Consider the following 26,016-nt stretch of genomic DNA (forward strand, 5'->3'; position numbering starts at 1 on the left):
TTGAGTCACAAATTCAAAGCAAATCACCTTGGTTTTAGTTTTTGCTCTTCTTCCACTCATGCATCGTCTCGCCATGAGTCAGATTTGTCTGACACACCTTCACACTCTTATCCATCAGTTACCTACTCTATTATCATTCTCTATGCACGATGCCCTGCAAGCTGAAGCTCTCATCTTTTCTCCTCAGTTCCTCTCTCGGTATGATTGAGTCACAGGCAGATTGAACGTTTAGGTAGCATTTGCATTGTCGTTTTCGTTGCACTTGCATTCAGTAGCAACTATGAAATCACATTAATATTATGAATAGCATTGACGTCAAATGGCAGAACCAAGGATACGGGTGGTTCCTAATGTTGTGAGATTCTCGCTAGTGTTTACAGAAAAACTGGTTCTGAGAGATTAGGATCAGGACCTGCAATTGTAACAGTAAGCAACTGCTACAAACTGGAAGACTGCAGTGTAACCTTTGTTAGGAGGACATATTGTATGAATTGCTCAGGCATAAGAATATGTGTGTATTCTTATTTAAAATGTATGTGATTCTGTCTTTCAGCTATCATTGTCTGTTAGTATTATGTATTATTTTAAGTTTTGTGTGGACCCCAGGAAGAGTAGCTGCATCTTTGACTGTAGCTAATTGGGATCCTGATAAAATACTAATAAAATACTACTAGGTTACTGCAAAGAATTAAATGTTACAGCGAATGGTGTCATATACAGTATATTACACAAGGATGAAGGTCAATCTTATTTTCTTGAATTGTGAAATAAAAACATGGTATGCACAGGTCTATATTGTGTATGTATAAATGGCCATATGGGCATGCAGGCTGGTTTATGTTCAAATGGGTTATGAGTGGGTTACATGCGGGCTGGTTCACACAGTTTTAGGAACAGACAGTCACTGTGAAACTGGAATGGAGGAGGAGACAACCTGAGACTTCCCCTTGAGTGGATGTTGTGTTTATCTATCTGTGTCCCACCCATTGATTTTTATATCCATGTGAGCTGTGGTTTATGGCTGGGATGTTGTTTGTTCAGTGATAAGCCATCATCACTGTGGGCCCCAGACCAGTCCCCTGGCATCAGCCGCCCAGAGCTGTTAACCTCTCATCTCCTTTCCTTTCCTTTCTCTCTGTCTATTCCAGTAGGCTCCACCACTGTCATGGAGACCTCTGCATCCTGCCACTGTCCTATGAGGAAAACAACTGGAGAATCCAGAGAGAAGGTACAATACTTTTACATAAATTTAATCATGTGCAGTAGATATTCTGTATCGTGAGGATTGTGGCTTTTGGGGGAATTTCCTGTGGTTCCTTTTGTAGCATTTAGGGATAGCTAGGATCAGATTTACCCGCTCCCCTTGGGTTGTCATGGAAGTTCAAGATTTTTAGAGAGTATGAAACATGCTCAGACAAGTCATATTATAGTTGAGCCAAGTGTGACGTTAGTTATCTGATCAATGTTGGATTGTTTTGAATTTATCCTACAGAAAACAATGATGTTCAAAGAGTTCACCAAAGGATTCTCTCAACTTGCCCTGAGATCCTCTCTCCGAAGGAGACTTGGAAGATACAACAATGAAACCAGCATTAGACCACTGAATCTCACAAGGGTAAACCTATACTAAAATTCTCTTATAGATAATTAACTTCATTCACTTGTAGATAATAATGTACTAACTAATTATTAACTAATATTAGATGACAATATGTGAGCTGTGGTTTATGGTGGTGATGGCGTGTGTTTAGTCACTTACAGCTGGTGGCAATTTATCTTGGTTAAGCATAGCGATCCTCCTAATTCTATATGGTTAAGATCCAGTTTTATGCTAATTAAAACACATGACCAATATTTGGCTAGAGAAACTCAAACACCACAAACAATTTTCAAACTGGAATCTTCAGTGTGTTCATTTCATGTTTTGGTGTATTCTATTGTCTGCATGAATGAGAATTATATTGCTTTAGACAAGGGGGTAAAGTAAGACGAGGGTTTGTGTAGAGTGCACACACATCCTCTTGTGGTCATGTCGCTATGGCAAGACTTCCTGTGCAGTCAGGAAGTGGCAGTCACTGCAAAGCAAGTAGGTTCAGAGAAGAACATTACCGGAACCCTTCTTCAGTGATCTATCAATGTCTCTCTCGGAATCTTTCAATTAACCGAAGCGATACGGCAATGTTCCTAACACATAAAAACCTTGGAATAACGAATGGACGTGCAGTAAGTGGGCCTAGACTGTCTGTCTGTCTTTCTGTCTTACAGTCTCACTGTCTAAGCTCTAAAGTCTTCTAAAGATTAGAGGTTTTACGCCAACTAAAAATATGTTACTTTAGATATAAAATCATTGTGTATCTGATTGTTGTTACCCTAATCCAAAGCAGATTTATTCACTAGTCTATGTTTGTGGTTACAGAGTCTGGCAGTGTCGGACGGAGGTGAGTTCAAACATGGACACATTCGTTTTTTTCACTGAACATGTTGGACCAGACAATAGATGGTCTGCTTTCTCCCAGTTATACATATGGATGCACTCACTCACTCACTCACTCACTCACTCACTCACTCACTCACTCACTCACTCACTAACTACTCACTCACTCACTCACTCACTCACTCACTCACTCACTTACTCACTCACTCAGTCACTCACTCTTCTGCTGAGTGCTTTGAGGAGCTGTAAATCAGAGCTGCGTGTGAATAAGTGAATGGCCCTGTAGCACAGTGTCCTCCTCTCTCAACATGTTTCACTCTTATACAGTTAGCTCCAAAAGTATTGCAGTGAAACAATGAAATTATACAATGACTGTCAGCTTTCCAATAAAAGTGACTCCAAAAGGACATATTACATTATTTACCATTAATTTCTATTGGGCACAAAATAATCAGAAACGAAACTAACAGCAAATGCATCCAACAAGTTTGTAGAGTCACAAGCTTGATGTAGTCAATGCATGCTAGGAATATGGGACCAAATACTAAACTCTTGACTACATTAATACACATAAGTGAATTTGTCCCAATACTTTTGGTTCCCTAAAATGGGGGGACTATGTACAAAAAGTGATGTAATTCTAAACAGTTCACCCGATATAGATGAAAATACCCTCAAAGTAAAGCTGACGGTCTGCACTTCAACCTCCTAGTCACTGTATCATTTCAAATTCAAAGTGCTGGAGTGCAGAGCCAAAGCAACAACAAAAATGTCACTGTCCCAATACTTTTGGAGCTCACTGTATGTACTGTTTACTGTTTGTAAAAGCTAAAGAATGGACTGTCTATTGGGTTCACCTGCCTGTCTGGCTCTGAAGTTACAGTGCTACCACAATGACTTCCTCCTCAATAGCTGACAGCCGTATGTGAGAGAAAGTCACGTGAGGGAGCTGCTCAGGACTTGTTCTCTTGTACATTCATCTTTTAATTTCCTGTAGATTTTCACAACTCAGTGATTAGATTAAAGTGTTCTGTATTCAAAATCACGTTACTATGTTCAAGTGCAGGAGAAGACACAAATAATATTTCAAAGTGAATAATGATGAGTGAGCACAAATATCACCCCCCCCCCCCCCCCCTCCCCCAACAACAAAAAAAGTGCTAAGCTCCCCTGTTACCGTAATGGAGAGAAGGTAGCACGTCTTGGGTGTATGATATTTGTGCATCTGTAACTTTCTCACTCATCATTATTCATGATTCATTCAGGACTGTCCGTAATCATGGTAGCATCCACATGAATGTAGAAGTGTTTAGAAACGTATTCTATTCTTATTTACAATACAAGTGACTCCAAAATGACAATACATTATTTAACATTAATTTCTATTGGGCACAAAATAATCTGAAACACAACCAAAACAGCAAATGCATCCAACAAGTTTGTAGAGTCACAATAAGCTTGATGTAATTATTTAATGCTAGGAATGTGGGACCAAATACTAAACGTTTGACTACGATAATACACATAAGTGAATTTGTCCCAATACTCTTGGTTCCCCAAAATGGTGGGGTGGGGGGGGGGGGGGGGACGACGACGACGACGACGACGATGAACAAAAAGTGATGTAATTTCTAAATGGTTCACCCGATATGGATAAAAAAATACCCTCAAATTGAAGCTGACAGCCTGCACTTCAACCTCACAGTCATTGTATCATTGTGCTGGAGTATAGAGCCAAAACAACAACAAATGTCACTGTCCCAATACTTTTGTAGCTCACTGTAAGTAGTGTTTACTGTTTGTAAAAGCTAAAGAATGCACTGTCTATTGGGTTCACCTGCCTGTCTGGCTCTGAAGTTACAGTGTTACCACAATGACTTCCTCCTCAATAGCTGACAGCCGTATGTGAGAGAAAGTCACGTGAGGGAGTTTCGCAGGGCTTGTTTTTTTTGTACATTCGTCTTTTCATTTCCTGTACATTTTCACAACTCAGTGATTAGATTTAAGTTCTCTGTATTCAAAATCACATTACTATGTTCAAGTACAGGAGAAGACACATATCATATTTCAAAGTGAAGCATGCATGGTAGTTTCTGTATTGCATCCAGTACAGCCCTGTTGTTAATGTCTCCAGAGCTGAATGTGGCACCAGAGGAGCGTGGAGCCAGTGTGGGACTGTGTTCCAGCAGTAACTCCAGTCTCCCCACCGTGCCCAGCGATGGAGCCAGTGGTGTGGGGAAGGTGGCCAGCTGGGCTGTGAGCTTTGAGAGGCTACTACAGGACCCAACTGGTGTCCTCTACTTCACGGTAGGACCTAAACCTGACTGTACACCATCTTTCAGGCTTCAGTCATGATGAGCTATATAGTGTGTGTTTATGGGTCTTGTTTGTTTGTTTCAAGCAGAGTCCGTTGTTTTGAAGAGATAAATTAAGTCATTTTGAACACTTACATTGTCAGGTAAAGGAAAGACTATGATTTTGTATGGATCATTTGACCTTTATTTAACCGCGGTCTCAGGATGTCATCGCCATCTTAGACATGGCAGCACTGCTTCTAGCTGCTAAGCAACTTTGCAGTATTTTACTTTTTTGTGTTATTTCTTACACTATTAGCCCAGAATGTTTTTGTGTTATTACATACAGCCGGAAATAACTTTTGGATATCAGTGGCGGTAACTCACCAGCATATTACGACCAGGAATTTCCCGAAGTGGATCCTTTGTTCTTACGCCTCAGGGCAATTTAAAACCTGTTAAGGCTAGGGGGTGCTGTTGTCACTATTTATGGAAATCGTGTAATTTTTGAAACGGCTTCCTACAAAATTCTTGATCGTACAATATGCATATTATTATTGTTATTGGATAGAAAACAGTCTATAGTTTCTATAGCCGTTGAAATTTTGTCTCTAAGTGGAACAGAACTCATTCTACAGCAATTTCCCTGACATGGAGTCAGATTTCACACATTTTGGCCCCTGTTCTGGAGTCAGTTTTAAGGCCACTGTTATTCCTATGAGTATACGGACACTGCTTACGTCTTCCCCTGGATGCCTTTACGTGATGACGCTTTGAATGGTATCGATTGCCCAATCACAGCCACTATAAATGAAAAAATCCTGTAGGTAGGAACTCTTTTCTAGGTGCGTCAGGCGCGCGGAGGACACCGACCTACTGTTTTTCCAAGCATTAGTGTAGCCAGTTATATTTCTCCGGTCATATTTTTACTCGTTATAGGAGTTAAAAACATCATAAGGTAGTTAATTTAAAGCGTTTTATAGCAATTTATATCCGTTTAGTGCGATTTTGGGACATTTATTTCTGAGCCACTGTGAATCTCTGGGCACCGTTCCAGTTCATGCCGAACGCAATGTGCATTTCTGCATGGCAAGAGGACAGCTTTCGACCAAAAGACGATTAGACCCAAGAAAGGATTCTTTGACCAAGATTCTGATGGAAGAACAGCTCAAAGTAGGAACAATTTATTATGATAAATCGTGTTTCTGTCGAAAAATGTTAGTGGCTTAGGACGCCATCTTTTTTGACGTAGCTTCGCTTGGCGCAAACTGTATTGAAAAGTAAGGATAATTTAAAAAATGTAATTCCGCGATTGTATTAAGAATTAAATTGTCTATCAATCGCTGTCCACCCTATATTTTTTAGTCACGTTTATGAGTATTTATGTATACGACTAGATCACTGTCTAATATGGCGCACGACATTTTCTGACCAGCTGGGCTACTTTTCTCATTGTCTAACCATGATTTTGGTGGCTAAATATGCACATTTTCGAACAAACTGTATATGTATGTTGTAATGTGATGTTACAGGAGTGTCATCTGAAGAATTCTGAGAAGGTTAGTGAAAAAATTAATATATTTTGGCGATGTTTACGTTATCGCTCTCTTTGGCTAGAATCAATGCTGGGGTAATGTTTGCACATGTGCTATGCTAATATAACGATTTATTGTGTTTTCGCTGTAAGACACTTAGAAAATCTGAAATATTGTCTGTATTCACAGGATCTGTGTCTTTCGATTAGTGTATGCTGTGTATTTTTACGAAATGTTTGATGATTAGTAGTTAGGTAAACACGTTGCTCATTGTAATTATTCTAGTCCATTTGTGACGGTGGGTGCAATTGTAAACTATGACATCTACCTGAAATATGCACATTTTTCTAACAAAACCTATCCTATACCATAAATATGTTATCAGACTGTCATCTGAGGAGGTTTTTTTCTTGGTTGGTGGCTATCAATATCTTAGTTTAGCCGAATTGGTGATAGCTACTGGTGTTGGTGGACAAAGAAAAGATGGTGGATTATGCTAATGTGTTTAGCTAATAGATTTACATCTTTACATATTGTGTCTTCCCTGTAAAACATTTTAAAAATCGGACATGTTGGCTGGATTCACAAGATCTGTGTCTTTCATTAGCTGTATTGGACTTTAATGTGTGAAAGTTAAATATTTAAAAAAAAAAAAAATTTTGAATTTCGCGGCTCTGCCTTTTCAGTGGGGGTGGGGGGGCTGTGCCGCTAGCGGCACCCCGGGGCTAGACAGGTTAACTTATCCCAGAGGCTGCTCCAAGATGCTGCTCGTCGGAGAAAAGGTATTCGGAGTGGACTTCTAGTCTGACTCAGGAGGCGGGCACACCATCCACCACTTCTGAGTATATTACTCGCTAATGTTCAGTCTCTGGACAATATAGTAAAGGAGCTCAGGGTGAGGATCTCCTTCTAGAGAGACATCAGGGAGTGTAATATACTCTGTTTCATGGAATCATGTCTCTCTCTGGATATACTGTCTCCATCCATACAGCCAGCTGGGTTCTCAGTACAGACAGGAATAAAGAACTCTCCGGGAAGAAATGGGCATGGTGTATGTTTCATGATTAAGCACTCATGGTGTGATTGTGATAACGTACAGAAACTCAAGTCCTTTTGTTCACCCGACCTAGAATACCTCACAATCAAACGGCGAGCGTATTACCTCCCAAGTGAATTTTCTTTGGTTATAGTCACTTTTGTGCATATTCCCCCTCAAGCCAATACCCCAACGTCCCTCAAGGAAACTGGAAACAACATACCCTGAGGTTTATTGTATTTATTGTAGCTGTGGATTTTAACTTCTACTGCCTCAGAAACCCGGATCCGGGAGCACCCCCCACCCCCCACACACTGTTTAGCATAGCTAGCATAGCTTCACAAGTAGATAGTAGCATCTAAATATCATTAAATCACAAGTCCAAGACACCAGATGAAAGATACAGATCTTGTGAATAAAGCCACCATTTCCGATTTTTAAAATGTTTTACAGGGAAGACACAATATGTAAAGATGTACATCTATTACCTAAAAACACATTAGCATAATCCACCATCTTTTATTTGTCCACCAACACCAGTAGCCATCACCAATTCGGCTAAACTAAGATATTTATAGCCCCTAACCAACAAAAAAACTCATTAGATGACAGTCTGATAACATATTTATGGTATGGGATAGGTTTTGTTAGAAAAAAGTGCATATTTCAGGTAGCTGCCATAGGTTACAATTGCACCCACCGTCACAAATGGACTAGAATAATTACAATGAGCAACGTGTTTACCTAACTACTAATCATCAAACATTTCGTAAAAATACACAGCATACACGAATCGAAAGACACAGATCCTGTGAATACAGACAATATTTCAGATTTTCTAAGTGTCTTACAGCGAAAACACAATAAATCGTTATATTAGCGTAGCACATAGCACATAGCAGCCCAGCATTGATTCTAGCCAAAGTGAGCGATAAAAGTCAACATCGCCAAAAGATATTAATTTTTTCACTAACCTTCTCAGAATTCTTCCGATGACACTCCTGTAACATCATTTTACAATATACATATACAGTTTGTTCGAAAAGGTGCATATTTAGCCATACAAAACCGTGGTTACACAATGAAAATAGTAGCAAAACAAGCCTGAAAATGTCGGTCGCCATCTTTCAGAGTGATCTGGTTTAATTAATAGCTAATCATATACTTGACTAAAAAATACAGGGTTTACAGGAATCGAAAGACAAATTAGTTCTTAATGCAACCGCTGATTTACATTTTTAAAATTATCCTTACTTTTCAATACAGGGTTCGCCAAGTGAAGCTATACCAAACAAAATGGCGAAATGTGCGTTTAAAATATTTCGACAGAAACACGATTTATCATATTAAATATTGCTTACTTTGAGGTGTTCTTCCATCAGATTCTTGGGCAATGTATCCTTTCTATGTTATAAACGTCTTTTGGTCGATAGATGTCCTCTGTCCTTCGAAATGTCCACCACCAACGACCGACACCCCAAAACGTGTCCAAAGTTTCAGAGTGCACAACAAATAAATTCCTCTAAAATCGCACTAAACGGATATAAATTGCTATAAAACGGTTCAAATTAACTACATTTTGATGTTTTTAACACCTAAAACGAGTGAAAACATGACCGGAGAAATATTGCTGGTTAGAAAACGATTTGGAACGAGGCAGGTCCGATGCCCTTCACGCTTCAGGCGCACGACGAGAAAGGGCGGTCTCTATACATTTTGGTCTTTTATACTGGCTGTGAATATCCCATCGATTCCATTGAAAGCGTGATGACGTACAGACACCCAGAGGAAGACGTAGGCAGTGTCGGTTTCTTCATAGCATTCACTGTCGCCTTAAAAACAGACCCCAGATCAGAGGTAAAAAAAATTGAAATCTGAACCCTGTCATGAAAAGTGCTGTAGAAATTGTTCTGTACAACTCAGAGACAAAATTTCAACTTCTATAGAAACTAGAAGGTGTTTTCTATCCAATAATAACAATAATATGCATATTGTACGATCAAGAATTTAGCACGAGGCAGTTTAATTTGGAGACACAAATATGCTAATGCGGAACAGCACCCCCTATAGTTCCAAGAGGTTAACAAACATAATTTGAGGAAAACGCAACCGAAGTTCTACCAACACATTGACTATAGTACTCGTGATGGGAAAACACTCGACCCCTCCTATTCTCTCTTCCTGGATGCCTACACTACAAGGCCCCTTCGGCAAATCAGATCACGACTCCATTTTTCTCCTCCCTTCCTAGAGGCAGAAACTCAAACAGGAAGTCCGTGCTAAGGTCTATTCAACGCTGGTCTGACCAATCGGAATCCATGCTTCAAGATTGTTTTGATCATGCGGACTGGGATATGTTCCGGGTAGCCTCGGATAATAACATTGATGTATACACAGACACAGTGACTGAGTTCATCAGGAAGTGTATAGGGGATGTTGTTCCCACTGTCCCTATTTAAACCTACCCAAACCAGAAACCATGGACAGATGGCAGGATTCGCGCAAAACTGAAAGCGCTAACCACCGCATTTAACCATGGCAAGATGACAGGGAAGATGGTCGAAATACAAACCGTGTAGTTATTCCCTCCGTAAGGCAATCAAACAGGCAAAACGTCAGTATAGAAACAAAGTGGAGTCACAATTCAACGGCTCAGACACAAGACGTATGTGGCAGGGTCTACAGACAATCACGGATTACAAAGGGGAAAACCAGCCATGTTGCAGACACCGACGTCCTGCTCCCAGACAAGCTAAACACCTTCTTCGCCCGCTTTGAGCATAACACAGTGCCATCGATGCAGCCCGCTCCCACGGACTGTGGGCTCTCATTCTCCATGGCCTTTCTGGCGCAGGCGTTCCGCTAGCGACCCACCTCGACAACATCCGGTGAAATTGCAGAGCGCCAAATTCAAAATACAGAAATAGTCATAATAAACATTCATAAAAAATACAAGTGTTATACATCGGCTTAAAGATGAACTTCTTGTTAATCCGGCCACTTTGTCAGATTTCAAAAAGGCTTTACGGCGAAAGCATACTGTCACGCCCTGACCTTGGAGATCTTTTTTATGTCTCTATTTTGGTTGGTCAGGGCGTGAGTTTGGGTGGGTATTCTATGTCTGGTGTTCTATGTTGTTCTATTTTTTGTATTTCTATGTGTTTGGCCTGGTATGGTTCCCAATCAGAGGCAGCAGTCTATCGTTGTCTCTGATTGAGAACCATACTTAGGTAGCCTGTTCCCACCTGTGTTTGTGGGTAGTTGTTTTCTGTTTTGTGTATTGCACCTTGCAGAACTGTTTTGTTGTTTTGTTCAAGTGTTTCGTATTTATTAAAAGTAATATGGACACTTACCACGCTGGACCTTGGTCCTCTTCTCCTTCTCCCGACAACGTTCGTTACACATACCATGCAATTATCTGAGGACAGCGCCCCGCTTACAAAAGCATACAAACATTTTACAACCAAATAAAGGAATTACAAAAGTCAGAAATAGCGATAAAATGAATCACTTACCTTTGAACATCTTCATATAGTTGCAGTCACAAGAGTCCCAGCTACACAAAACGTTTTGGTTTTGTTTGATAAAGTCCCTCTTTATATTCCAAAAACTTTGTTTTGTTGGCACATTTTGTTCAGTAATCCACTGGCTCAAAGGCGGTCAAAACATGAAGACGAATACATCCTAATAGTACCGGTAAAGTTCATCGAAACGTGTCAAACGATGTTTATAATTAATCCTCAGGTTGTCAATTGTCTAAATAATCGATAATATTTCAACCGGACAGTAGCGTATTCAATAGAAAGGAAAAACAACGAAGGGCGCGCACTCGGTCACGCACTCGGTCACGCTCATTCTTCTTCATTTTTCAGAAAATAAGCCTGAAACAATGTCTAAAGACTGTTGACATCTAGTGGAAGCCATAGGAGCCGCAATCTGGGTCTTAACCCATTAGATACTCTATAAGGCATTCAATTGAATATACCCACATCAAAAAAATCCCACTTCCTGGAAGGATTTTCCTCAGGTTTTCACCTGCAATATCAGTTCTGTTATACTCACAGACATTATTTTAACAGTTTTGGAAACTTTAGAGTGTTTTCTATCCAAATGTATTATATATTATTTATCCAAATATATTATATATTATTATATGCATATCCTAGCTTCTGGGCCTGAGTAACAGGCAGTTTACTTTGGGCACGCTTCTCATCCAGACGTCGAAATACTGCCCCCAAGCCATAAGAAGTTGCATGGCTGCCGGCCCAGACAGTATCCCTAGCCGCATCATCAGAGCATGCGTAGACCAGTTGGCTGGAGTGTTTACAGACATATTCAAGAGGAATACCTATGTAAGAATGCTGTTCATTGACTACAGCTAAGCCTTCAACACCGTAGTAACCTCCAAGCTCATCATCAAGCTTGGGGCCCTGGGTCTGACCCCCGCCCTGTGCAACTGGGTCCTGGACTTCCTGGCGGGCCGCCCCCAGGTGGTGAAGGTAGGAAACAACACCTCCACTTCACTGATCCTCAACACACGGAACCCCACAAGAGTGTGTACTCAGCCCCCTCCTGTACTCATTGTTCACCCATGACTGCATGGCCAAACACGCCTCCAACTCAATCAGCAAGTTTGTAGCAATGATGAGACAGCCTACAGGGAGGAGGTGAGGGCCCTGGGGGAGTGGTGCCAGGAAAATAACCTCTCCTTTAACGTCAACAAAACAAAAGAGATGATCGGGGACTTCAGGAAACAGCAGAGGGAGCACGCCCCCATCCACATTGAAGGGACCACGGTGGAGAAGGTGGGAAGCTTCAAGTTCCTCGGCGTACACATCTCTGACGTTCTGAAAAGGTCCACCCACACAGACAGAGGGTGAAGAAGGCGCAACAGCGCAACAGCGCCTCTTCAACCTCAGGAGGCTGAAGAAATGTGGCTTGGCCCCTAAGACCCTCACAAACTTTTACAGATGCACATTTGAGAACATCCTGTCAGGCTTTATCACCGCCTGGTACGGCAACTGCACCGCCCGCAACCGCAGGGCTCTCCAGAGAGTGGTGCGGTCTGCCCAATGCATCACCAGGGGCACATTGCCTGCCTTCCAGGACACCCAGAGCACCCGATGTCACAGGAAGGCCAAAAAGATCATCAAGGACACCCAAGCCATGGACTGTTCACCCCGCTATCATCCAGACGGCGAGGTCAGTACAGGTGCATCAAAGCTGGAACCGAGAAACTGAAAAACAGCTTCTATCTCAAGGCCATCAGACTGATAAATAGCCATCACTAGCTGGCTACCACCCGGTTACTCAACCCTGTACCTTAGAGGCTGCTGCCCTATATACATAGACATGGAATCACTAGTCACTTTAATAATGTTTACATACCGCTTTACTCATTTCATATGTATGTGCTGTATTCTATTCTACTGTATTTTAGTCAATGCCACTCTGACATTGCTCATCCTAATATTTATACATTTCTTAATTCCATTATTTTACTTTTAGATTTTTGTGTATTGTTGTGAATTGTTAGATATTACTGCACTGTTGGAGCTAAGAACACAAGCATTTCTCTACACTCACGATAACTTCTGCTAAATATGTGCATGTGACCAATTAAAATTGTATTTGATTTGATATAAGCCCTGCATGAACACATCAAAAAACAACAATTACACAATATCTACAGTACCTCCACAATCACCCGACCTCAACCCAATTGAGATAGTTTGGGATGAGTTGAACCGCAGAGTGAAGTCAAGTGCTCCGCATATGTGGTAACACCTTCAAGACGGTTGGAAAAGCATTCCAGGTGAAGCTGGTTGAGAGAAGGTCAAAAGTGTGCAAAGTTGTCATCAAGGCAAAGGGTGGCTGCTTCGATGAATCTCACATATAAAATATATTTTGATTTGTTTAATAATTTTTGGTTACTACATGATTCCATATGTGTTATTTCATAGTTTTGATGTCCTCACTATTATTCTACAATAGTCACAATAAAGAAAAACCCTTGAATGAGTAGGTGTGTCCAAACTTTTGGCTGGTACTGTATATACACATCAATTACACAATACATGAAAAGCAAACACAAAACATTATTTGAATGAAAGCATTTTACTGACTGGGAGACAATACATAACACTGCCACAAAGATTGTTTGTCAAAATGCCCAAGAAAGTAAAGTGAGAAAGAGGCCCACGCAAGAGTCCCTTAAATAGACAGAACCACATGGGCGTCTGATTTTCTCCTGAGGGCTGGAGGATTTATGGGAAAAGAGATGAGATTCACCAGTTTGGATTACGAGGCCTGTGGAGAGCAGAGGAATGTGTGTGAGTGAGACAGAAATATCACGTAAACAATACCCAGCAAACCGAGAACATTCCCAGGACATTAGCTAACATTTCCATTAAGTTCTAGTTAGGGTTTTTCCTAACGTTAGGATGATAACGTCCCAAAAACAATCAAGTAATGTTCTTGATAAGAATATGTTTGAAATTAAATATCCTTTGAAAGTTCTCCTAACATTCACTAAAAGGTTGTGCACAACATCTGTAACAACCACCACAGAGCATTGCCCTAAGGTTCTTATTAGGTTTCCAGGTGATGTAATAACAAAATGTTTTCTGGGAACTGTTACGATCAATGAGGACAATTGTAAGGAGTCAGGCGCAGAGAGCAAAGGTAATGGGGAAAAACCACTCTTTAATGTCCAACCAGATGAACAACTGGTAACGTCAAAAACATTTGGCGTAAAAATCCGACTTGAATAAAGTACACACTGGAAAATAAATCCAGACTGTGGAAAACCCCAACATACACGAACAACCTCATACAAAACAGAAAGACAAGCCCGCACAAACAGAAACGGGCTAAACGAACTTAAATAGCACCACCCTAACAACCAAACAATAAACAGGTGAAATCAATTAGTCAAAACCAAACGAAAAGGAAAAAGTGGCAGCTAGTAGACCGGCGACGACCGCCACTCGAACAGGAAGGGAAGCCACCTTCGGTAATACTCGTTACAGTAACATTCTTGCAACATTTTTTACATTACATTTTAGTCATTTAGCAGACGCTCTTATCCAGAGCGACTTACAGTAGAGTGCATACATTTTATTACATTTTTTACATACTGAGACAAGGATATCCCTACCGGCCAATCCCTCCCTACCCCCTAACCCGGACGACGCTATGCCAATTGTGCGTCGCCCCACGGACCTCCCGGTTGCAGCCGGCTGCGACAGAGCCTGGGCGTGAACCCAGAGACTCTGGTGGCGCAGCTAGCACTGCGATGCTGTGCCCTAGACCACTGCCCCACCCGGGAGACACAATGTTTTATACAAACATTGCATAATCATCAGCACAACTAGACAGTTTTTATGGCAACCTAATGAATGTTCAGGGAACGTTCTCAGAACCAATTTTGGTTTGCAGGGTATACTGTAAGTCAAATTTAAGGTAGTGTTAAGGTCCAATAAAAAAACACTGTGGAAGAGGTTTCCCCCTTAAAAGAAACTACCCACAGTTTTTAGACAGTCAAAACAGGCTTAAGATTATGCCTGGTGATAAGGTATTGTGGTTGGGTAAATACTGGTGACATGACTATTTTTCTGCTTAAACCCACAGGCTTTCCTGAAGTCGGAGGTCAGTGCCGAGAACATCTTATTTTGGCAGGCATGTGAAAAGTTCAGACAGATCCCAGCCAATCAGAAAGAGAAGGTAATTCACAGATGAAAATGGGGTTTTGACATCTTCAAGATTACCCCATGTGCTATTCTAAGAGGGATCTCTATCTGTCAGGGTTTGACCATGTTCCTTTTCTGTCCAGTTAAATCAGGAGGCTCGCTCCATCTACAGCAGTTACCTCTCAGGCAGTGCCTCCCATCCCATCAACATTGATGACAAAGTCCGCATTGAGGAGTGGGAAGTGAGAAACCCTCAACCTGACATGTATCACAAGGCTCAACAACAGGTACACCATCATGGACACATCATCTACTGTAGCAAGCCTCCATTAGAAAATAATTAAATATTCCTTTATTAAGTATTCATACAGTAGCGTGGCCATCTTTTGCTGTGTGAAACAGCAGGAAAAATAAGAAATGCCATGAAAACTGAGTTTAGTAACAAAGATGGTTGTGTTGCCTGACTTAAAAAGGCTTCCCCCTCTCTCTCTCTCTCTCTCTCTCTCTCTCTCTCTCTCTCTCTCTCTCTCTCTCTCTCTCTCTCTCTCTCTCTCTCTCTCTCTCTCTCTCTCTCTCTCTCTCTCTCTCTCTCACTTCAGATCTTCAAGCTGATGAAGTTTGACAGCTACACACGCTTTGTTCGCTCCCAGCTCTATCAGAGCTGCATGTTGGCCAATGTGGAGGGCAGGCCTCTACCTGAGCTGGGCCCCCGCTCGAAGAGCACAGTAACCAGAAAGACTGCTGGGACTGACATCCACTCTCTTAGTGACAGACCCAAGGCTGACCAGAAACCCAAAGAGGTACCGTACACAGGGCCGGCCCCAGGTATAAGCGTACAAAAATAAAAAATACAATTGGAACTCAGTTGGAGTTTCAACTTACTGTTTGTTGAGAGTTAGAATTGTAAAATACACAAGGTGCAGTTGAGCGATATGGTTGTGTATCAGCAGTTTTCGTCTTGTTATGTCAATCGCTGACAGTCACTCAATTATTCCAAGTCAGCTAAATATTTTTAGATTGGAAAATGAGTCTAGCCAGCTATCTGAACTTGTAGTAATCATGTCCGAATTAACGACCGGGTAAGAAGAACACATGCTCAGAGGCCCCCATTGATTTTGTTAGTCACTCTCACTCAGATCTATTAACATGGAATAAGTAATGGCAAAATGTGTAGAATTGCAGGAAATTAACTGTAAAACGTAATAATGTTATATCCGCCCCGGTGGCAAAATTAATAGAATTTCATGAAATTAGTTATAAAATGGCAAAATGTTATCTCCACCTCATGGCAAAATGTGTAGAATTGCGGAAACTTGCTTTAAAACTGCAACATTATCTCTGCGCCCCATGGCAAAATGTGTAGAATTACAGGAAATGTACTTTATCTCAGCCGTCAAGAGGGGGGCCACTAAAACATTTTGCCCTCGAGGTGTGGGGCCCCTCAACTAAATCTCGCAAAGGGCCGCCAAAAGGCTAGGGCCCTGACCATACAGTACTGTAAAAATGTGCAATGAAGTTTGTGCATAAACCAACACATCACTTCATAACTGAGTATTGTTCATAGAAACCAAAGGTCAAACCGGGAAAGTCTCTACCTTTGGATTTGAACGAGGGTGCAGAGAAGAGAAAAGGAGTGCCACAAAACAAGCTGACCAGAGAGAAAGGACAGGAAAAGAGAGGATCGTGGGGAGGTATAATACAATAGGGAAAGCATTGGTTCAGAATTTACATTACAGTCTATTACTTTTCTGGTCTGATGACATACAGTATGCATGCAGCTGAATATACCCCCTACCAATTCCCTTAGCTGAGCTTGCTGACCATGCTGCAGTCTTACAGAGCACAGCCAGGTCGGGATCTCTCCTCAATGCAGTAGAGGTGAGCACACACACACCAAGCTCTGACGATCACATAATAGTTGTTTAGACTTTTAAATTAACTTATGCCTTTTCCCCCTTTCCCCCCCAGAAGTTGGAGAAGGAGCGTTGGCGTGCGGGCCAGGCAGAGAAGTACTGTTGTGTGTTCCTTCCTGACGGCACTGCCTCCCTGGCTCCAGCCCGACCTGGCCTCTCCATCCGCACTATGCTCACTGGGCTCTGTGAGAAGAGAGGCCTCCCCCTCTCGGATGTCATCATCTACCTGCAGGGCAAGGACAAGGTGAGCCTCAGTCAGAATTGGCCAGCTGTGTAATATCTCTTACCCTAAGAAGTCCGGAGCTTGCTGTTTTTCTGTTCTACCTGATAATTAATTGAACACACCTGGTGTCCCATGTCTAAATCAGTCCCTGATTAGAGGGGAACAATGAAAAAATGCAGTGGAACTGGTTTGTAGGTCCAGAGTTGAGCTTGAAGGTGTTAGTGTAGATGTCATCCCTGTTCATCGGTTCTGTTATATTGTCATCATTTTAAGTTTGAACACTGACAGTTTGGTGGTTCAATGAAGCTTAGAGATCCTCAACCGCTTATGCAAATCCCAAAGTTGGAGTAGTTACCACGTTATTACTATATGTATTCAGCAATATTAATATTATATTAGAATATGTAACATGCTTAAATATTTGAGGAAAATTTAAATTTGAAGTGTATAAACTTAACATTGCGGACAGGAATGGCAAACGGCTGGCAAAAAAAACTATAGTAAAGCCACGCCTCCAGTAAGCCACGCCTCCAATCTCCTGATAGGCTGCCAGCTCTACAATATATTATTAAAAAGGTTCAACATTTAGTACCACGGTACCACTTTTAAACCTGGACTGGAAATGGTTCCAATCGTTTTTCCGCCATAATTCTTTCCCTCTGGGGTTTAAGAGCTACTTCATATAAGTTCTGTGTTTCGTGTAGGCTTACCCTGGTGTGACGTTTTGATAACCGCGCAAATCTCTCTCGGTTGGACAAGGTAAGTTTCATCAATAATTGTCATTGCAAATTTTTGAGAGGAAATTGAGGTGAATATGTTGATAAAACTCACCTTGTCTGAGAGAGAAATACACAGCCATCAAAATGTCTCATCAAGGTAAGTCTACACCAAACACAATTCATTCAATTTTTTTTGTCAAATTCATAATGTGAAAAATGTGTGGCGGAAAAACAATTGGAACCATTTCTGTGTTTTTCTGGGTATTATGACGCGTCCACTGTGGCGGACTATTGAACCCATCCCATCACAAAAAGGTTCCGGTTTGAACCTTTACACAGGGGTTCCTCTAAGACCCTTTTCAAAGGGGTTCCTCTGGGAACCTTTTTGACCTGGAATGGTTCCACTGGTGTGGCAATTCTTAGAACCTCAAAAGGTTCATCCAGGCACCTTTTACTTCTAAGCGTGTAGAGTATGTACCACAATGGGACCACAAGGGATCACAATGGAAATAAGTCAGACTTTATCGTGTTAACCCTGACAAGTTTGAATATGTACTGGGTGTATATGTATTTTTTTTGAACTGGCTTATAAAATCAATCAATCAAGCAACCTCTCAAACAGACTATTGGTTTTACCCAAAATGGTGTCTGTCTGTCACTCAAGCAGCATCTTAGTTGGAGGAGAAGGGAGAATTTTCTATGCCAAGTATAGTTGATGTACTGTGTTCATTATTCAAATTCTGTTCTCCGGCCTCTCCCCAGAAGCCCCTCTCTCTGGATCAGGACAGCTCAGTTCTGAAGGAGCAGCAGGTCTTCTTGGAGCTCAGAGTGACTTTTGCGTGAGTGTCCACATCCTGATATTATACGACATGTTCACTTTTGTATTTCCTGTCATTAAATAAACCCTACAAAACAAACAAAATCATACTAATGCCAAGTTGTGTCTATTTCTCAGGGTGGAGATAGTGTCCACAGGGAAGACAGTGGGTATTGTGGTAAAGTCCAGTAAGTCTCTACAGGAAGCACTGACCCCAGTGCTCCAGAAGCAACGTCTGCGACCACAGGACGTCATAGTCACCATGGTGAGTCGAACTATGGGACTCGGATTGTGACATTCTATGCTGTTGCATAACTCATAAACCCTCTGAAGTTTTCTCTCCATACTTCCTTTTATTTCAGAGTGGGAGCAAAGAGTCCCTAAGCATGAGCATGGCCGTAACCTCCCTGGCCAACAAAAAGATAACACTGGACAGAGTGAAAGGCTAGTACGCTGCAATATCCTGTTTGTTTTCTGCGTTTTCTATTGTGTGTATGTGTGTGCAGGAGAGAAACCTAGACAGTGCGATTGCTTGTGCTCAAGACTGATACTGTATCCACAAAGCTTATGCATATATATCCCAAAGGAGTCAGTACAATATTCTGCAATACGCTATGTCCTATTACGCCAAACACTATGATTTCCTATGAGAATTTTCTGTAAAGCATGATAATTTACAGTGCTTGTTTAGCCAGTGTTTGTCTGGTATTTACTCAGAACTTCATGGTAATCACTTCCAAGAAGACAGCACAATTGGCAATACTTAGTGGTGATCGTTTGTTTTTGCAATGAATCTGAAAGAATTAAAACCAATCATTTTTAGGCAATTATTATGTAATTACAGTACCTAGTCTAAGTGCCAGTCTGTTTGTGCTATCATGCCAACCCTGTATCACTAATTGTCTTGTTTTGCTTGACAATGACAGGTATGGAGTTGGACAATGTGATTTCAATGTAAACAGCAAATAAATAGCTGACTGTAAAATATAATATAATATGCTCTTTAAGTACAACATATCTTCTGATGAAGATTATACATCTACTGTGCCTTCAGAAAGTATTCACACCCCTTGACTTTTTCCACATTTTGTTGTTTTACAGCCTGAATTCAAAAATGGATTCAATTGTGATATTGTTTCACTGATCTACATGCATTTGCACTATACCCCATAATGTCAAAGTGTAATTATGTTTTTAGAAATGTTTACAAATTAATTAAAAATGAAAAGCTGAAATGTCTTAAGTCAATAACTATTCAACCCTTTTAACAAGTCACAAAATAAGTTGCATGGATTCACTCTGTGTGCAATAATAGTGTTTAACATGATTTTTAAATGACTACCCCATCTCACATACATTTATCTGTAAGGTCCCTCAGTTGAGCAGTGAATTTCAAGCACAGATTCAACCACAAAGACCAGGGAGGTTTTCCAGATAACTGAGGATGGATTAACAACATTGAAGTTACTTCACAATACTAACATAAATTATAGAGTGAAAAAGGATAAAAATATTCCAAAACATGCATCCTGTTTGCAATAAGGCACTAAAGTAATCCTGCAAAATATTTGGAAATATTTTGTCCTGAATACAAAGCATTATGTTCGGGGCAAATCCAACACAACACATCACTGAGCACCACTCTTTATATTTTTTAAGCATGGTGGTGGCTGCATCATGTTATGGGTATGCTTGTCATCGGCAAGGATAGGGAGTTCTTTGGGGATAAAAAGAAACGGAATAGAGCTTAGCACAGGAAAAATCCTAGACAAACTTGTTTCAGTCTGCTTTCCAACAGACACAGAGACACAATTTCACCTTTCACCAGAAAGACTCACAGCTCTAATCACTGTCAAATATGATTCTTACATGTATTGACTAAGGGGGTTGAATACTTATCTAATTAAGATATATTAGTTTTTTTATTTCCAAATTATTTATTTTCAAATGTTAGCCTTTTTCTCCACTTGGACATTACAGAGTATTTTGTGTAGATCGTTGACAAAAAATGACAATTAAATCCATTTTAATCCCACTATGTAACACAGCAAAATGTGGAAAAGTCAAGTGGTGTGAATATATCTATATATAAGCACTGTACTACTGTAGTTGTCCTTGCGAGTGTACTTGCTTCGTTTACAGTACATTATCTCGTCATCTTTTACTTATGTGCATCAGTTACCAAACATTTTTTTTCCTCATAATACCAATGACAGTGGGACATTTTCATCATATTATGTTCCTTTAAACCTGTCTAAAATAAGTAATGGATTTAGTGTGAAGATCTAGGCTATATTACATAGATTTATTAGACTTTTTAATATATAGATGTTCCAAAGGTCTGCATCAGTGTGGAAGCCAGGAGATGCTAAATGTGTTTATGTTAATTAACGGTCAATTACCGTGAGACCGGCAGTTATTTGCATGACAATCACCGGTTGATTAAATTTCGGGACCGCCACGCATCTAAATTGTTTTGCGTAGTTTTGTTTATGAGATTGAGAATATTTTATCCTATTATTTTCCCCAGGTACTGAGCAGAGCAGCAGCTCAAGGGTGTGCGGTAGCTCCTCAGGCCCTGTGTTTCAGGTGAGTGGTACTTGAGCAACGTTCTGTCTGCTTGTCTGTCTGTCTGCCTGTCCGTCTGTCTTTATATCTGTCTTTCTGCCTGCAAAGCAGTTTCATTGTTTTGATTTAGGCAATATCGGAGGTAACTGCATTGGAGCTGTCAAATCAGGATATCGCTCCTGGCGTTATACCCACATGAAAAAATATCATAGTTTACTATGTTATTAAAACTGTAGTATTAGTATATTTAAAAACAGTGCCCTCTGTAATTATTGGGACAGCGAAAAATGTTCTCTTTGTTTGGCTCTGTACTTTAAAACTTTGGATTTGAAATCAAAACAATGCGTATGAGGTTAAAGTGCAGACTGTCAGCTTTAATTTGAGTGAATTTTCATCCATATTGGTGAACCATTTAGAAATTACAGCACTTTTTGTACATGGTCCATCCATTTTAGGGGACCAAAAGTATTGGGAGAAATTTCACAACATTTGCTGTTTGTCTTGATTGTGTTTCTGATTATTTTGTGCCCAATCGAAATCAATGGCAAATAACGTATTGTGTCTTTTTGGAGTCACCTTTTATTGTAAATAAGAATATGTTTCTAAACACTTCTACATGAATCTGGATGCTATCATGATTACGGAGGAACCTGAATGAATCATGAATAATGTGAGAAAGTTATAGACGCTCAAATGTCATACCACTTAAGAAATGCTAAGCTCCCCTGTACCTCCCATGTAGCGTCTGTAACTTTCTCACTCATCATCCAGGGTTCTCCGTAATCATGGTAGCATCCACATTACTGTTGCAGTGTTTAGATACGTACTCTATTTAACATTCATTTCGTTTGGGCACAAAACACTTCCGGCGCCGACCGAGATGGCTGCCTCGCTTCGCGTTCCTAGGAAACTATGCAGTATTTCGTTGTTTTGTGTGTTATTCCTTACATTGGTACCCCAGGTAATCTTAGGTTTCATTACATACAGTCGGGAGGAACTACTGAATATAAGAGCAACGTCAACTCACCATCGTTACAACCAGGAATATAACTCTCCCGAAGCGGATCCTGTGTTTTGTCTTCCACCCAATACAATGGATCTGATCCCAGCCGGTGACCCTAAACAACGATGCCGTAAAAGGGGCAAACGAGGCGGTCTCCTGGTCAGGCTTCAGAGACGGGCACATCGCGCTCCACTCCCTAGCATACTACTCGCCAATGTCCAGTCTCTTGACAATAAGGTTGATGAAATCCGAGCAAGGGTAACATTCCAGAGAGACATCAGGGATTGTAACGTTCTTTGCTTCACGGAAACATGGCTCACTCAAGAGACGCTAACAGAGTCGGTGCAGCCAGCTGGTTTCTTTACGCATCGCGCCGACTGAAACAAACATCTTTCTGGTAAGAAGAGGGGCGGGGGTGTATGCCTTATGATCAACGAGACGTGGTGTGATCATAACAACATACAGGAACTCAAGTCATTCTGTTCACCAGATTTAGAATTCCTCACAATCAAATGTCGACCGCATTATCTACCAAGGGAATTTTCTTCGATTATAATCACAGCCGTATATATTCCCCCCCAAGCAGACACATCGATGGCCCTGAACGAACTTTATCTGACTCTTTGTAAACTGGAAACCACACACCCTGAGGCTACATTCATCGTAGCTGGGGATTTTAACAAGGCTAATCTGAAAACAAAACTCCCTAAATTCTATCAGCATATCGATTGTGCTACCAGGGCTGGTAAAACCTTGGATCATTGTTATACTAACTTCCGCGACGCATATAAGGCCCTAACCCACCCTCCTTTCGGAAAAGCTGACCACGACTCCATTTTGTTGCTTCCAGCCTACAAACAGAAACTAAAACAGCAAGCTCCCGAGCTCAGGTCTGTTCAACGCTGGTCCGACCAATCTGATTCCACGCTTCAAGACTGCTTCGATCACGTGGATTGGGATATGTTCCGCATTGCGTCCAACAACAACATTGACGAATATGCTGATTCGGTGAGCGAGTTCATTAGAAAGTGCATTGACGATGTCGTACCCACAGCAACGATTAAAACATTCCCAAACCAGAAACCGTGGATTGATGGCAGCATTCGCGTGAAACTGAAAGCGCGAACCACTGCTTTTAACCAGGGCAAGGTGACCGGAAACATGACCGAATACAAACAGTGTAGCTATTCCCTCCGCAGGGCAATCAAACAAGCTAAGTCCCAGTATAGAGACAAAGTAGAGTCGCAATTCAACAGCTCAGACACAAGAGGTATGTGTCAGGGTCTACAGTCAATCACGGATTACAAAAAGAAAACCAGCCCCGTCGAGGACCAGGATGTCTTGCTCCCAGACAGACTAAATAACTTTTTTGCTCGCTTTGAGGACAATACAGTGCCACTGACACGGCCCGCTACCAAAACCTGCGGGCTCTCCTTCACTGCAGCCGAGGTGAGTAAAACATTTAAACGTGTTAACCCTCGCAAGGCTGAAGGCCCAGACGGCATTCCCAGCCGCGTCCTCAGAGCATGCGCAGACCAGCTGGCTGGTGTGTTTAAGGACATACTCAATCAATCCTTATCCCAGTCTGCTGTTCCCACATGCTTCAAGAGGGCCACCATTGTTCCTGTTCCCAAGAAAGCTAAGGTAACTGAGCTAAACGACTACCGCCCCGTAGCACTCACTTCCGTCATCATGAAGTGCTTTGAGAGACTAGTCAAGGACCATATCACCTCCACCCTACCTGACACCCTGGACCCACTCCAATTTGCTTACCAACCCAATAGGTCCACAGACGACGCAATCACAACCACACTGCACACTGCCCTAACCCATCTGGACAAGAGGAATACCTATGTGAGAATGCTGTTCATCGACTACAGCTCAGCATTTAACACCATAGTACCCTCCAAACTCGTCATCAAGCTCGAGACCCTGGGTCTCGACCTCGTCCTGTGCAACTGGGTCCTGGACTTCCTGACGGGCCGCCCCCAGGTGGTGAGGGTAGGTAACAACATCTCCACCCCGCTGATCCTCAACACTGGGGCCCCACAAGGGTGCGTTCTGAGCCCTCTCCTGTACTCCCTGTTCACCCACGACTGCGTGGCCATGCACGCCTCCAACTCAATCATCAAGTTTGCGGACAACACTACAGTGGTATGCTTGATTACCAACAACGACGAGACGGCCTACAGGTAGGAGGTGAGGGCCCTCGGAGTGTGGTGTCAGGAAAATAACCTCACACTCAACGTCAACAAAACAAAGGAGATGATTGTGGACTTCAGGAAACAGCAGAGGGAGCACCCCCCTATCCTCATCGACGGGACAGTAGTGGAGAAGGTGGAAAGTTTTAAGTTCCTCGGTGTACACATCACGGACAAACTGAATTGGTCCACCCACACAGACAGCGTTGTGAAGAAGGCGCAGCAGCGCCTCTTCAACCTCAGGAGGCTGAAGAAATTCGGCTTGTCACCAAAAGCACTCACAAACTTCTACAGATGCACAATCGAGAGCATCCTGTCGGGCTGTATCACCGCCTGGTACGGCAACTGCTCCGCCCACCACCGTAAGGCTCTCCAGAGGGTAGTGGGGTCTGCACAACGCATCACCGGGGGCAAACTACCTGCCCTCCAGGACACCTACACCACCCGATGTCACAGGAAGGCCATAAAGATCATCAAGGACAACAACCACCCGAGCCACTGCCTGTTCACCCCGCTATCATCCAGAAGGCGAGGTCAGTACAGGTGCATCAAAGCAGGGACCGAGAGACTGAAAAACAGCTTCTATCTCAAGGCCATCAGACTGTTAAACAGCCACCACTAACATTTAGTGGTCGCTGCCAACGTACTGACTCAACTCCAGCCACTTTAATAATGGGAATTGATGGAAATTATGTAAAAATGTATCACTAGCCACTTTAAACAATGCCACTTAATATAATGTTTACATACCCTGCATTACTCATCTCATATGTATATGTATATACTGTACTCTATATCATCTACTGCATCTTGCCATCTTTATGTAATACATGTATCACTAGCCACTTTAAACTATGCCACTTTATGTTTACATACCCTACATTACTCATCTCATATGTATAGACTGTACACTATACCATCTACTGCATCTTGCCTATGCCGTTCTGTACCATCACTCATTCATATATCTTTATGTACATATTCTTTATCCCTTTACACTTGTGTGTATAAATAAGGTGGTAGTTATGGAATTGTTAGGTTAGATTACTTGTTCGTTATTACTGCATTGTCGGAACTAGAAGCACAAGCATTTCGCTACACTCGCATTAACATCTGCTAACCATGTGTATGGGACAAATAAAATTGGATTTGATTTGATTTGAAGTCATCTGAAACACAACCAAAACAAACAGCGAATGCATCCAACAAGTTTGTAGAGTCACAAGCTTGATCTAGCCATTGTGTGCTATGAATATGGGATCGAATTCTTACGTTTTTACTACTTTAATAAACATATACGTGAATTTGTCCCAATACTTTCCTCCCCTAAAAGGTGAGGACTATGTACAAAAGTGGTGTAATTTCTAAACGGTTCACCCGATATGGATGAAAAGACCCTCAAATTAAAGCTGAGAATCTGCACTTTATCATCATAGTCATTGTTTCACTTCAAATCCATACTTTTGAACTATAGAGCCAAAAGAAGAAGAAAAAGCTTTACTGTCCCAACTATTGTGGAGGGCACTGTACTATAGTATTCATTGTAGTATTTTTACGGACTTCACTGTAGCACAGCAGTTTT

At 41.6% G+C, this 26,016-nt stretch overlaps 1 protein-coding gene across 1 annotated transcript in view; it reads left to right on the forward strand.

The window, feature by feature from the left end:
- Positions 1–2,022: 2,022 nt before the first annotated feature.
- Positions 2,023–26,016, forward strand: part of LOC129868674 (regulator of G-protein signaling 14-like) — a 34,833-nt gene continuing 10,839 nt past the window's right edge. The window contains exons 1-13 of the mRNA XM_055942851.1: positions 2,023–2,223; positions 2,417–2,438; positions 4,569–4,741; positions 14,932–15,024; positions 15,134–15,277; positions 15,590–15,790; positions 16,555–16,681; positions 16,798–16,868; positions 16,959–17,147; positions 18,608–18,684; positions 18,801–18,927; positions 19,025–19,106; positions 21,193–21,251. Coding sequence (XP_055798826.1) covers positions 2,038–2,223; positions 2,417–2,438; positions 4,569–4,741; positions 14,932–15,024; positions 15,134–15,277; positions 15,590–15,790; positions 16,555–16,681; positions 16,798–16,868; positions 16,959–17,147; positions 18,608–18,684; positions 18,801–18,927; positions 19,025–19,106; positions 21,193–21,251 — 1,551 coding nt within the window. The 5' untranslated portion in view covers positions 2,023–2,037. The remainder of the gene's footprint in view (positions 2,224–2,416; positions 2,439–4,568; positions 4,742–14,931; positions 15,025–15,133; positions 15,278–15,589; positions 15,791–16,554; positions 16,682–16,797; positions 16,869–16,958; positions 17,148–18,607; positions 18,685–18,800; positions 18,928–19,024; positions 19,107–21,192; positions 21,252–26,016) is intronic.

Source organism: Salvelinus fontinalis, chromosome 13 (assembly GCF_029448725.1).
Source record: "Salvelinus fontinalis isolate EN_2023a chromosome 13, ASM2944872v1, whole genome shotgun sequence".
Taxonomy (NCBI): Eukaryota; Metazoa; Chordata; class Actinopteri; order Salmoniformes; family Salmonidae; genus Salvelinus; species Salvelinus fontinalis.